The sequence below is a fragment of the Macrobrachium nipponense genome, chromosome 35 (assembly GCF_015104395.2).
Source record: "Macrobrachium nipponense isolate FS-2020 chromosome 35, ASM1510439v2, whole genome shotgun sequence".
In the NCBI taxonomy this organism is placed as follows: domain Eukaryota; kingdom Metazoa; phylum Arthropoda; class Malacostraca; order Decapoda; family Palaemonidae; genus Macrobrachium; species Macrobrachium nipponense.
The window spans coordinates 43,808,060-43,820,591 of record NC_061096.1 but is presented as its reverse complement, the minus strand read 5'-3'; the positions used below and the strand labels follow the sequence as shown (position 1 = coordinate 43,820,591).

Below are 12,532 nucleotides of genomic sequence, written 5' to 3'. Positions count from 1 at the left end.
TGTGTGGGCACCTTACTCCAGAAAGTTCCATCAACATTTATGACTTTGAAGCTAGTCAACTAGATGGAACCACGGGACATTCTGTAACCATTAAGTATAAATACTGTGCTTTTGAATCATTGGGTGATGAAACTTCAGGTTTCTGTTTAACTTTTAGCCATTCGGTGATGGAACCAGTGGTTATTCAGCAACGGGACCAAAGGCCTTACGTTACTTCCGAACCACGTTGATAATGAACTTCTATCACCAGAAATACACATCTCTCACTCCCCAATGGAATGCCTGAGACTCGAAATCACAGCCACTGAGGTGGCACGCCAACACCATATCGACTATGCCACCAAGGCGCTTTGGACTTGTCATTGCGTTCCATTTTCAGTTTAAAAGTTAAGACTTTTTTAATTACATTTAACCTCTGATAGATGAGACTAACTTGATCACTTACTAAAGTTGATAGTAAATTTTTACAAAAATATAAATGTTTAACAAAACAGATTTGAATTTTGAAATACAGTATGAGAACTTACATAATTTTTCACCGACTAGTACTATTTGAAGTAATTGTTCAAAGTTTTTTAAGTTGCTGATATTTGTATGAAAGGCTTAATCAAAGTTCAACTTTGTTAGAGAGCTTAATTTTCTTTGTTACTACTAGTCATTCTGTAAATCGGAACATGTACTTGTCAGTATCATTTGTCCAAAAAAAATTGCGTATACTCCTGAACATCAGGAGCTGGGCACAATAGAAAAATTAGACAGAATTTATACCGATGATTCAAAATCTCTGTCATGTGTAGGATTTGCTGCCTTGTCACCTAATCAAACATGCCAGTGTTTCTGTTTTCACAACAGGACTGTGTACACAACATTCAGCACTAGATTATTTTTAATATTCTGCTAGAGAGATTTATTTTCAGTAACCTTCGAAATACTGTGAAAACCCTTTGAACTTTTATTCCGAAAGTCCTGTTTATAATCAACAAATTATATGAATTTTGTGTATATAGTGAAATATGCTGGATACCTGCGCATAGGATCATGAAGGGTGACGATAAACCAACCTAAGCTGCAGCTACTATGACTAGGTCAAATATAACCAGTCCATTCAGTTATTTAATAAATCCAAAGCCCAAGGAAGTAAATGGAAAAGCATAAAGTGTATGCAAGAAATTATGCAAACTGCCTAGGACTAATAATTTTTTGTATTTTCGAACATTTACATAATTGCGTGGTGTCAAGTTACATTTTGCAATAGGGGTTACATATACCCAAAAGGTAGCTTTAAACTATTTTTTATTATTTTCCTACAGGTTATGACAGTCATGTTACTATGCATGGATTTGTATGTGGTGAATTCAGATTTCATGTAAAATGCTTCTAAATTACTGCTTTCAAAACAAAAGTAAATTTAGCAGCAAGCACTAATGCCTTCATCACCATCGTTGTCACCTCCAGTTCGGTTTCATGCCAAGGGCCTATGCTCGTCTTGAGTTTCCTTTCCCAAAGTTTCATCTCGGTAGGTCTGAGTCTTCAACTCTTCTGTTGCCCACAGGAAACCAAGTGGCAAGTATATCAGGTGTGAGAAGGGGATCTTGTAAATGACATTACTATGTGAAGGTATGTTCAGTAAACTACCACCTCTGTGTACGTTGGTTTGATTAAAAGTTTACAGTACATTCAGGTAGTATTTGTTTAAAAATAAAGAATGGGATCTGATTGCAAGTAAATGTAATGGAAGCTGGAAAAGGTAAACATTTTATATGTTACACTTTAAAGCCTATTTTCATATTTACTGAGGTCTTGTCATATCAAAGAGAGTACATACTACCTGTATGTATTAATAACATATATCAAAACACTTATCCATAATTAAATTAACTTAGTTTTCTGGTCACTGATATTACAGATGCATTATAACTAATCCATGAGCAAATTTTGGTCACATTATGGTATGGAAAATCATCTGCATGTCTTGTACAAAAATTTTTTTAAGAACACCAATCCTCTCAGCTTCCATTTTCAGGCTGAAAATCTATTGAGAAACATTTAATGCTAAGTGCTATACTTTATCACAATATATTCCTTGTAGAATTTCATGACAAGTCTAGTTCGGCCCATCTTGCATTGTTACGTCCCACTTCTCGTCGAATTCGTTCCAGTTCCTGAAGGAATCAAGAAAAATTAGTGGTGTTGCATTTGAAGTATTTTGTTACTCTTTATGTACAGTTTGTATTGTTTGTACAGTTTGGCTACTTATAAAACAGTATGGTTAACACTCACCAAAAGTTACAGTGAAAATTTTTTAATCTGCAGTAATTACAGACAGGCCTGAGAGAAATTCACTATGCTGGCATAAAATTCAGTGAAATATTCAGAAGGCAAGTCATTAGTCATTAGTCTTACATGATGCAGTAAATTTGTATATCTTGCTTTATTCTTTATTTTTTGCAGAAAACTAGAAATTTTCTAATTGGTTAACGTTTGCTTAAAATTTGGACTAAGCATTATAAATTAGCACAATTCATCTCTGAAATGACAGTCTTCAGAGTCAAACCTTGTAACTGAGGATCGTAAACTGTATTTTCTTGACACTAAATAATTGGCATAAATCGTAATAAACTATCTATCACTTGAATTTTGAAATGCAATGCATCCTAGTTTTGCATGGGAGTAACACTAATTACATATATCAAATACAGTACTGTGCTTTGGGCAAATATTTGATTGCAGAAAGCTAGAAATTTATCAGTTAATTTCTACTCTATTTGAATTTTCTATTCTTGTGGTTTTCTTACTGGGCAAACTATGTCAAAGTGCAGCTATCCTGCCTTTATATCAAAATCTGCTTCGTGTCGTAGGAAGTAAATTCACAGAGACCTACATATCAAAGAAAAATGCTTTGAAAAAAAAAAAAAAAAAGTTGAGTAACTAAGCAATTGAATCTGAGACAGATATGATACAATAGTATTTTAATCAGTGTTCCAAGACTCAATACAGTGATGTCAACATAACTGAAGCAGAGTAGTGCTTTTTATTTCAATTGCAAAGAAAGCATCAACAATAAGCCAAAATTATAAGCAGGAAGCAGAATCTTAGAGCTAAAATTCACTTACAACGCATCCGGTTAGGAGGTATAAGCTAAATGAAATTGAACTGAAATGAGCTTTCAGAAAACAATGTGAAAGAGTAAGTTACTACTATCGTTCAGAAGATGAACCCTATTCATATGGAACAAGGCAGCAGGGACCAGTGACTTGAAATTCAAGCTTCCAAAGAATATGGTGTTCATTAGAAAGAGGCAGCAGAAGGTACTGGGAAATAAAGAAACAATACTAAAACAGAAAAAATAAATTAAATTAAGAGTTTGGTCATTATTAAAATGCAAGAACCGTATTAGGGTAGTAATCCATTGTATCTTTGCTTGAATTTCTGAAGTTCCAATTGTAAACAAAAGTTTTCATTTTCCAATATAACAAAATTACTGGCCATGCTTTGGAGGTGCATAAATTACAGAAATGCAACAGAAAACAAGTAGGCTAATGTCAGTCAGTGTTCATCTCATCATCAGCTGTAAGTTCCTTACCTCATCCTTCTGTGCCCTTAGGTTATCGACATCAGCTTCTGCATAGCTAGGGTCACGTCCTGGATCCTCTGGCAGTGCAGACTTCTTCTCGTTCTTTTGTGGAAATTTGGCAGTAAATGTGTGCTTCCATGTGTCATAAGTCATGGCGTGTGATTCATCGACATTTCCATTGATTGTGTTGAAGTTATCGCTCCCAGCTGGTATCAATAGAGGCTTGTTGTAGTCTTGTGACAGGTTTTTGCTGTAAAGAAACATGGAAAGCAGGCCTGATTTGGCAGGTATATATTTAAGAAAAAAAAAGTCATGATTTAGGTGACTCGTGATTTAAGAAGTGCTGGAGGCAATAGGTTTAACATACTCATTGTATGATTATTTTCTTTTGCTTTTAGTCAGAGTTAGGAAGGGAATGGAAGAATATAAAGTACAGTATGAAAGACCAAATCAGAGTAAACATATGTTTTGTAATCAGTGCTATAAAAGGTAATTTCCTTTCCATAGTGTCTTACTTTGGGACTATCATAACAGTTAATTTCGAGTTTCGGTGGAAAGTGTTAAAAGTAAATGATTACAGAATATTTTTTATCTATAATTTTTAATCATTAAATGTTCTAATATAATCAGCATGCTGAATAACTTGAAGATCCATTACACTGAAAACAAAGTTAGACTTCCTAGAGAATCATATTTTGTAAATTGTATGTTATGGCTAAGAAATATACGGTAATAGGTACCTAACTTACCTGTCAGGACTTCCAAAAGCATAGTGACTCAGGAGCTCCTTGGCCTTTTTAACCAGTCCAGCATCACGGGCAGAGAAAAACTGAAGAGATGCCCCTAGACTGTGAGCCACAAACCTTGAAGTAGTTTCATTATAGTTATTATAACAGCAACTGAAGTTAATTTAGAAGACCAATACTCAATAGACAGGAACCACTCCGGACCTTTTATACGTAATAAGCTACATTTTTTAAAATTACCAACTGAATTTCTTTTCTTTTAATTTATTTTAAATATTGAGAAGTACAGTAGTCAGTACAAAGAAACACGTACCTAAGAGCACGACATATGATCTTTTTGTTCTCTGGTTCCATGTCTTGAAAAACGTCATACTTCCCGCCAAGGATCACGAGAGGTACCAGAAAGGGGGAAATGAGTGCTTTGTCCTAGAACAGAAAGGAGGTAAATATTCTTTTTAAAACACGCTTTGCGAATAAATGGTTTAATTCAGCCAGTCTCATAAGTGAATGTTAACAAATTGCATTCGTCTTACACACAATACCAAAATCTATCTTGAGGGTTGGGGCCACCCATGCTAAGTGCATGAATTTATCAGTCGCATTGATTTCCTCAGTAAAAAAGGCATATAAACAGTGAAATTCACCTTGGTATTTATTATTTCCCATTTAAGCCATTACCACAGAATTCAGATGTAAATATTCAGTACTTAATCTTACACTCACCTGGTGATCTTCGCCTATTCTATTCCAGGCTGCTGCAGACAGTTGTTTTTGCATTCCAGCTTGTTTTGCTACAACGGCCTTTATTTCTGCCTGAAAAAATATACTATATACAATGAGAAATTAAAGTGTTCGTGAACTTGTATCACTTTAAAAACAAAACCCATGCCGAAGTTAAAATACGAATGATGGCAATATTCAGTTACCAATAGAACAAACCTCCATTTGCGAACCAACAGTACGCACCTCCAACTGAGAAACCAGCGCTTCAAGATCCGTCCAGATCGTCTCGGGTCGTGAGAGGTCCAGCATTAAGATCACGGCGAGGTTCGGGATGACCCTCGATGTGAGAGGAGCCGTCAACAACGAGGTGAACAGAGCCCCGCCTCCAAGTTCCCACAGGTGGCAGACATCCTTTACCTGGTAACAGGATCCTATGAGCATGATTTTAAGATATTAATTTATTTACTATTTTGTAACCCAAGCCGGGAAAATAAACAAAGGAAGGAAGAAGTTAGGAAATGCAAAAATAGAACAACAACTCTCAGCCTTGTAATAGATAAAAAAAAAAAGAAGTGAAAAGTGTAGGCCTAAAACAGACCAATACAGAACTTACCAGTGTTTTGCCGGACTTTCTTCCGTAGGTGTATTCAAGGGCGAGGGTGTTTCTGGGTGGTTCCTCCCTGTCTAGAAATCTCTGCAGTAACGTTGTTTTTCCCTGAAAGAAACGGCATTTTATTGTTTCTGCATATTAGAGGTTAATCCAAAAGGAAGTATGTAATAATACTTGTTGAAATACAGAAACTAAAAAAATTACAAAGGATTTCAGGAGCAAGAAACAGCCACAGCTGTGTATGCTATCTGATGCAGTGATGCAGGTGGGTTATAATGTCATCCGATACAGCTGGACTGTTTTACTCTATTTATATAGCTAAAGTTTCATATCAATTGTGAGTCCAAGGCCAAATTACAGAAGGCAATGAACAGTAACATAATCATTTATCTACCAATGAAAGTAGTCATCTGAAATGTGCTTTACCTTAAGTTTCAGCTTTACTAAAATTGTGATTCTGAAACTGATAATTTGGCATAGTTAACTTTTTTGTTCATGGCAGTAAACAAGTCAGTAGCATTACCCAAAATAGTAACATAATTTATCCACAAATCAAAGTAGTTAGCTAAAAAATACTTTGTTTTAGCTGTCAGTTTTATTAAAATAGTTTGTTTCTTAAAAAAAAAAAAAAGGACAATTAGGCCTAGTTTTTTTATACTTTCATAGGAATTTAAAACATAACAAAAGATATCATGACAACAAAAGAAAGTCAATAGGTGTGACTCACAGCGGACCTAGTACCAACAATAAGCAACGTTGCCTCTCTTGGGGCCTTGTCCGTTTCTTGCTTGTTCTGGGGATCTAACCTTCTCTTCCTGTCTTCGGCGACCGCTATGTCCCAGACGCTTAGACCGCTGAAGTTGTTGTTAACTTGGTTGTTTCCTTGATTGCTGCCCTGGTTTCCTTGGTTTCCTTGGTTTCCTTGGTTGCTTAGGATGTTGCTCCGTACGCTAGCGGCGCTTTCAACGCGGGCTTTGAAGGGTGTGCTTTCAACGCGTGCGTTGGAGGCTGCGCTTTCAACTCGCGCCTTGGAGGCTGCACTTTCAACTCGCGCTTTGGAAGCTGCGCTTTCAACTCGCGCGTTCGAGGTTGCGCTTTCAACTCGCGCCTTGGAGGCTGCACTTTCAACTCGCGCTTTGGAGGCTGCACTTTCAACGCGCGCGTTGGAGGCTGCGCTTTCAACTCGCGCCTTGGAGGCTGCGCTTCCAGCGCTCCCGTTGGAGGCTGCGCTTTCAACGCGCCCGTTGGAGGCTGCGCTTTCTACGCGCCCGTTGGAGGCTACGCTTTCAACGCGTCCGTTGGAGGCTGCGCTTTCAACGCGCCCATTGGAAGCAGCACTTTCAACGCGCCCATTGGAGGCGGCGCTTTCACTGCGCGCGTTGGCTGTAACTTGAGCGCTGGTTACGCTAGCTGCACTAACTCGGCTAACTGCACTACCTGCCCTGGCATTAGCAGGGGGGTAGACGCTCATGACGCTTCCGCTGAAAGCAGAACAGACTTGTTAGGAATTACGATGATGATGGGATAACCAATAACGTATACCTTCATTTGTTTTCATTGTTCCAGATTACAGTGATTTATTTTGAAGTGCCCTGTAGTCTGTAATACAAACAAAGGAAGCAACTGGCATGTTATGATGATGCTGGGATAAACATAAGTAACCTTCCTCCTACCTCATGTTTTCAGTTTCTCAGGTTAACCTATTTTGGAGTACCCTGTAGTTTGTAATACAGGCAATGGCGTAACCTTATATAGGCTTATATATTAGCCTTTAGATAATTAGATGAAGTTAACCATTCACCCAAACTCGCACCATCATGCCTCATTTTACACTGCCGTCTGGTAGTGTCTTTTTATATTTTAATTTTTATTGACTATCCTTACATCCTCAACATGTCACTTCCATATGCATTATAGAATTTACATTAATCTCTGCTATTCCACATTTAACAACGTCTCAAAAATGTCCACTGCGTCGACACAAGATTGTAGGCCTATTCTTTATGGACAGCATCTCTCCATTTATCAGTGGCCGATTACCCAACAGGCTAATTAGGCTACGTCTAGGGGCCCCCAAATCCTTGGTGGCCCTGGCTCCAAAATCGCTAGCCTGCATATTGAAAATTGTATATTGCAAAAAATATTGGCCCCCTCATATATATATATATATATATATATATAATATATATATATATATATATATATATATATATATATAGTATATATATATAGCCTAGGGGCCCCAAAGAGTCTTAATCCGTCACTGTCCATTATAACTTTTTATATTTTAATATACATTTAATCACCAAACTTTTGTGTACATGTAATTGTGCCAATGCAATTTATTTTTCAATTTACTCCCTTCTAAAGGCAAATTGTCGCATGGAAAAAGCCGTATAAAAAACTGCTGATGGTACCTACAGTGGTAATTGACAATTGAAAATACAAGTTGCGGATACATGAGTATGAAAGCGTTTTATAGTGTTAAAGTTGAAAGTAAATATTTACATATGGAAAGTAGAGAGGGTGATATATGGAGAGGGATGTGTCAGTATGTAAAAGGATCTCATTCTCCCATCAACTGTTTTATTTAGCTTAGTCCTATATACTTACACGGGTCAACTTTAAGCCCTGTCCACACAAAGAAACATTGTTTGGAGACAATGTTTTAAACTTCTCTGAAGCAGCTTGCAAATTGTTTCCAAACAATGTTTCCTAGTGTGGACAGGCGCCTTTATGGGCATATAGGACTAGGCTAAACAGACCAGATGAACCCAAGAAGATATGAATATATTGTAGGTTGTCCCTTACGTTTTATTAAATGACTACAATATTTTTGTCTTTACTTATGACTGCTATATCTTCCATGGTGCCATTTTTGTTGCTCTACATCGGATGGTAACTACGTAATCAACATCCTCTAGCCTTGGTCTGTGCCATTACCTTTTAAAGACTTCTAACAGTCTTGAATTCAAGTTCCCTTGCACGAGGACACCATTTAATTCTACTCGTTTATTTTTGATCGTGCATTTATTTATTTATTTGTTTATTATATTTAATTTTATTTGCCGTTTTGCTGCTCTATTTTACCTTCCTATGTTACATGGCCTTATAGTAATTAAGTTCGATAGGTAAGTATATTATCTTTCTGCTTGTTCCATGAGAAATTAATAATAATAATGATGAAACAAAATATAATTGGCCAAAAGTACTCTCTCTATGCATTCCGCCCTGTCGTATCTATTCAGTTAGTACGGTTTCCATGGCAACTTACGCAAACAAATGGTTACAATCCTCAGCAACAATACTGAATGCTATTCATCAGTGAAGATTATATTTCAATAAAAATCATTTCTACACTGTGTGGACTATCTTAGGAAATGTGATTATAAAATCATAAGACATTAAATTTAAGAAATATTGCATAGCTTACCTGCGAGACATTTTCCCGAATGTAATGGTAGAACCGCTATTGTTGTTCGTAAATTGTCAGTATATATTATTTCATTAAACGTTTTCAATTTAAATTAACATATTCTCTTGCACATATATAGGCTTTTCCATCATTCTTGGTATATTGCTTTCTGTTTCAAGAACTGGAATTCACACATTTGCTCTTCTATGTTCTAGTTGTCGAACTGTTTCAGTAAAACTCTTCCACATGTGATATATTCTCGAAAACCACGGAAAACAAAAAGCAAATAGTATTTTAAGGTCGTACGTAGGAAGTATTCTTTCCCAGAATGAATTAGGAATCCAGGTGAGACGCGCATGTGCAGTTGATCTCTATCACCTGTCATTGGTGTACACACACTTGTCGGTACAGTTGATTGTATTTCCTATAAATAGCTCGTTTTCTTTCGGTTTCTTGGTCTCGGCGTTCGTATATTTCGTATTTGTAAGTAACACATAAGAAGATTTATAAATTTATTTGATGTTTTTTATTGTATTACTGGGCGCATAGGCGATTTTAAATGGCGCGCCTTCATGACTCACTTGGCACTCCCACACCTTGACATTTCCAAAGACGCGTTTCCATTGGTCAAAAATTCACCGACTGACCAATCACAACTCCGATAATCCTCAACTTCTCTTTCACTTATCTCGACGTATAATAAAACGATAATTGCAGAAATCTTTAAATGCAATTATGGAATGAATTTTGATGTGTGTAAAATCGTATAAATCATGGGAAGAGGAATAAATCTAAAATGATGTGGCCACTGGAAGTATAGATAGTCAGTTTGACGATGTAAACACGACAGTTCTCTTTGAGTATTGTGGAAGATCAGACCTATGTCTCTCATCGCGATGTGGAAATGAGGTTTTAACCGAATTTTGCGGGCGTTTCTCGGCGTGAAGTGATGTGTAACGCGAAGCTGGGGCCACCATGAATTTGGGTAAACAGCTCAAGAGGGTCAAGCAGCAAGCTGATCACCTGTTTCTGAGGTAAATGTGAAAGAGTAGGGGGGAAGAAGGGGGATGGCAGACAAGTGATCATCGGCCCATCCCTCACGTTCGCCTTTAGAATAGCTATATCGTCATCTCTCTGTCTACTTATGTCTTTCATATCTACTAAAGGCACAGTGTGCTTTATATTTAAGTTATTTACCATCTTTGCCCACAAAATTGTGTGATAAAGAGTTTTTTCTGGCACTTCTTTTTTGCCTACGTAGCTCAAGCAGTACCCACTCAGCCTACGGTAGGCCTGGACTAAGATTATAAAAGTCACGTGACCTTTGCAATTAATTGACTGGGCAATATTAACTTATTGTGACTCGAATGTGTAAGTCATAGTCAGGATAAGCCAAGTTGGATTATTTAGGTGTAAAATACCCTTCTAGCCTAGGTAGTATACCTAGCTAGATAAGCTCAAGAGAGCTGTCACAATAGGCTAACCTAAGATAGTGAGATTGGGCATTGCAGGGTAGCCTTTTGCAACAGATCGATCGGGTAAATGGGAGGTATGTAAGTGGCCCAGGCCTGGGTCTGTATGACTAGAGTTTGATTTAATGCACTCGTATTCTGACATTGTACCTAAACCAGTTAGTTTTCATTTTGGAACATAGCCTAGGCTTTGTAGGCATGTGGTGTCTATGGTGTTGATTAGTAGATATTTACTCTAGGCTTATTTTCAATGGACATGAGAAGCCTGATATGACTTGTGATGCAAGTTGGGGGACTTTCCATTTGCTGAGTGGAAGGTTATGGTTTCGTGTGGTTAACTGAACTCTGGCACAAGGCTTTGTCAAGCTATATAGGAGATTATGGAAGTCAGCTGTCATGTGCTCAAGTACATACTGGAAATCTGACAAGTTTCATTGGTGTGTTTCACTGTCCCTTTATTCTTTTGCCATGAGTAGCCATACTGGACATGGTAAAGGTTCACAACCTTGTAGGTTCCTTAAATTTTCAGATCAGTACCTGTCAGTTCCGTGAAACTTTCTTCTCACCTTAAGAGTAAGTCTCCTGTATGAAAGGCGTTAGTACATATTGTTGTAGGAATGATTACAAAATTTTAAAGATAATTTGTGGTTCACTGAGATGTATAAAGCTGAGACAATATAATACCTAATCTCACCTGAGCCATTCCTGTACCTCAAAGGAAAAAGTGCTAGGTTACTGTGAGGTGAGTGGGCTGGTTTTTGCCTCTTGCTTATGTGTTACCATTTAACCATTTTGTTACCAAGTTTCAATGACTTTAAATTTTGCTTAAGTACTTCTGTATAGCTACAAGGCTCTTGTTGGTAATTATAATAGTCTTTAAAATTTTGGATTTTTATCTTTTGACTGAAATATGTTGAGATCCTCTGTATAGTATACGTACATGGTTTGGGTTTGTGCACTCCAGATGAATTTCAGGATCCCATGATTTAGGTTTTTTGTTCATTCACTTCTGACTGATTCTTGGTCAATCTTGGATACAGTATTATTAAGTCATCCTTAGTAAGTGTAGCTGTTGTTAGTCCTTGAATGGGCAGTCAATGTTTTTGCGTACCCAGATGTTAGCTAATGGTCATGGTAAATAAGCTCATTACTTATGCTCATGATGTTACTGCTGTCCATGTATTATCACTCGACCAGTAGGCAAATCAAGGTTAATAGATTCACTAGTTTTTTTCTATCACATTACAGTACTAATTGGTTCTTACTGAATGCTGGGTGCAATTAGTTTGAGAGTAGCTGAGGTAGTCAGGTAATTTTTTGTAACATAATACCGTGGTGGTGTCCATTTCTTGCAGCCCTCCTCATGTTTTTGTTGCATTTATATATTCTATATATATGTGGTATATCAAATGATTACTTGTGCAGGGAAATAAGTGGATTGTTTATATACAGTATTATGGTTTGTATCAAATGTAATGACTTCATTTGATTTCCTTCATGTAGGCCCCCAGTACTACTGTACTAAACTGAATTTTATAATTAAGTCTGATAAATGTAGTATTATATATAAGTCTGATAAATGTAGTACTATATATAGTTTCATACTTGCTATATTTGGGTGGAAATATTTCAGCAGCTTCAACTATAACATCCAAGCTATTGTGTATATAAAAACACTGGTCTGTACTTTGGTTGGTTTGATTGCTAATTTTCTGCTGCCTCGTCAGTCATTCTCTTGCTGCCTGCATGTGGATTCATAATCATTAAAGTTTAAATAGACATGTATTGTCTATCCCATTAACTTTCACTTAAAAAACATTACAGATCAATCAAATGGTGCCTTTGGCCCCATATGTTAAAAGTTAGCATGGTACATTGAAATTGTAGTGTATTGCACAAGGACTGTCAGGTCTGAGGAAGATATTTATACAGGTTTTTACCTTTACATGAGGATCTCTACATAAAATAGTATTATTCTGAGTTGCTTTCATT

At 36.9% G+C, this 12,532-nt stretch overlaps 2 protein-coding genes across 3 annotated transcripts in view; one reads left to right on the top strand and one right to left on the bottom strand.

Annotated features, from left to right (window-relative positions):
• Window positions 1-1,228: 1,228 nt before the first annotated feature.
• LOC135208714 (cytoplasmic dynein 2 light intermediate chain 1-like) lies at window positions 1,229-9,621 on the bottom strand. The gene is made up of 9 exons (XM_064241193.1): window positions 9,087-9,621; window positions 6,381-7,134; window positions 5,657-5,758; window positions 5,287-5,460; window positions 5,044-5,133; window positions 4,634-4,746; window positions 4,324-4,437; window positions 3,584-3,824; window positions 1,229-2,162 (listed from the first exon to the last, which is right to left on the bottom strand). The coding sequence occupies exons 1-9, from the start codon at window positions 9,095-9,097 to the stop codon at window positions 2,094-2,096; spliced, it is 1,668 nt and encodes a 555-aa protein (XP_064097263.1). The 5' UTR covers window positions 9,098-9,621; the 3' UTR covers window positions 1,229-2,093.
• A 262-nt stretch (window positions 9,622-9,883) lies between these two features.
• Window positions 9,884-12,532, top strand: part of LOC135208713 (SH3 domain-binding protein 1-like) — a 77,424-nt gene continuing 74,775 nt past the window's right edge. The window contains exon 1 of one of the 2 annotated variants that reach the window (XM_064241191.1): window positions 9,884-10,102. In XM_064241191.1, coding sequence (XP_064097261.1) covers window positions 10,044-10,102 — 59 coding nt within the window. In that variant the 5' untranslated portion in view covers window positions 9,884-10,043. The remainder of the gene's footprint in view (window positions 10,103-12,532) is intronic. The other variant, XM_064241192.1, reaches the window with a different exon arrangement.

What these genes read in the sequence shown, in the direction of transcription:
- LOC135208714 (XM_064241193.1), bottom strand. An exon ending in TTGTTGGTACTAGGTCCGCT is followed by an intron (nt 5,759 to 6,380) that starts GTGAGTCACACC and finishes CGTTTCTTTCAG; the next exon opens with GGAAAAACAACGTTACTGCA. An exon ending in GAATAGGCGAAGATCACCAG is followed by an intron (nt 4,747 to 5,043) that starts GTGAGTGTAAGA and finishes TTTCTGTTCTAG; the next exon opens with GACAAAGCACTCATTTCCCC.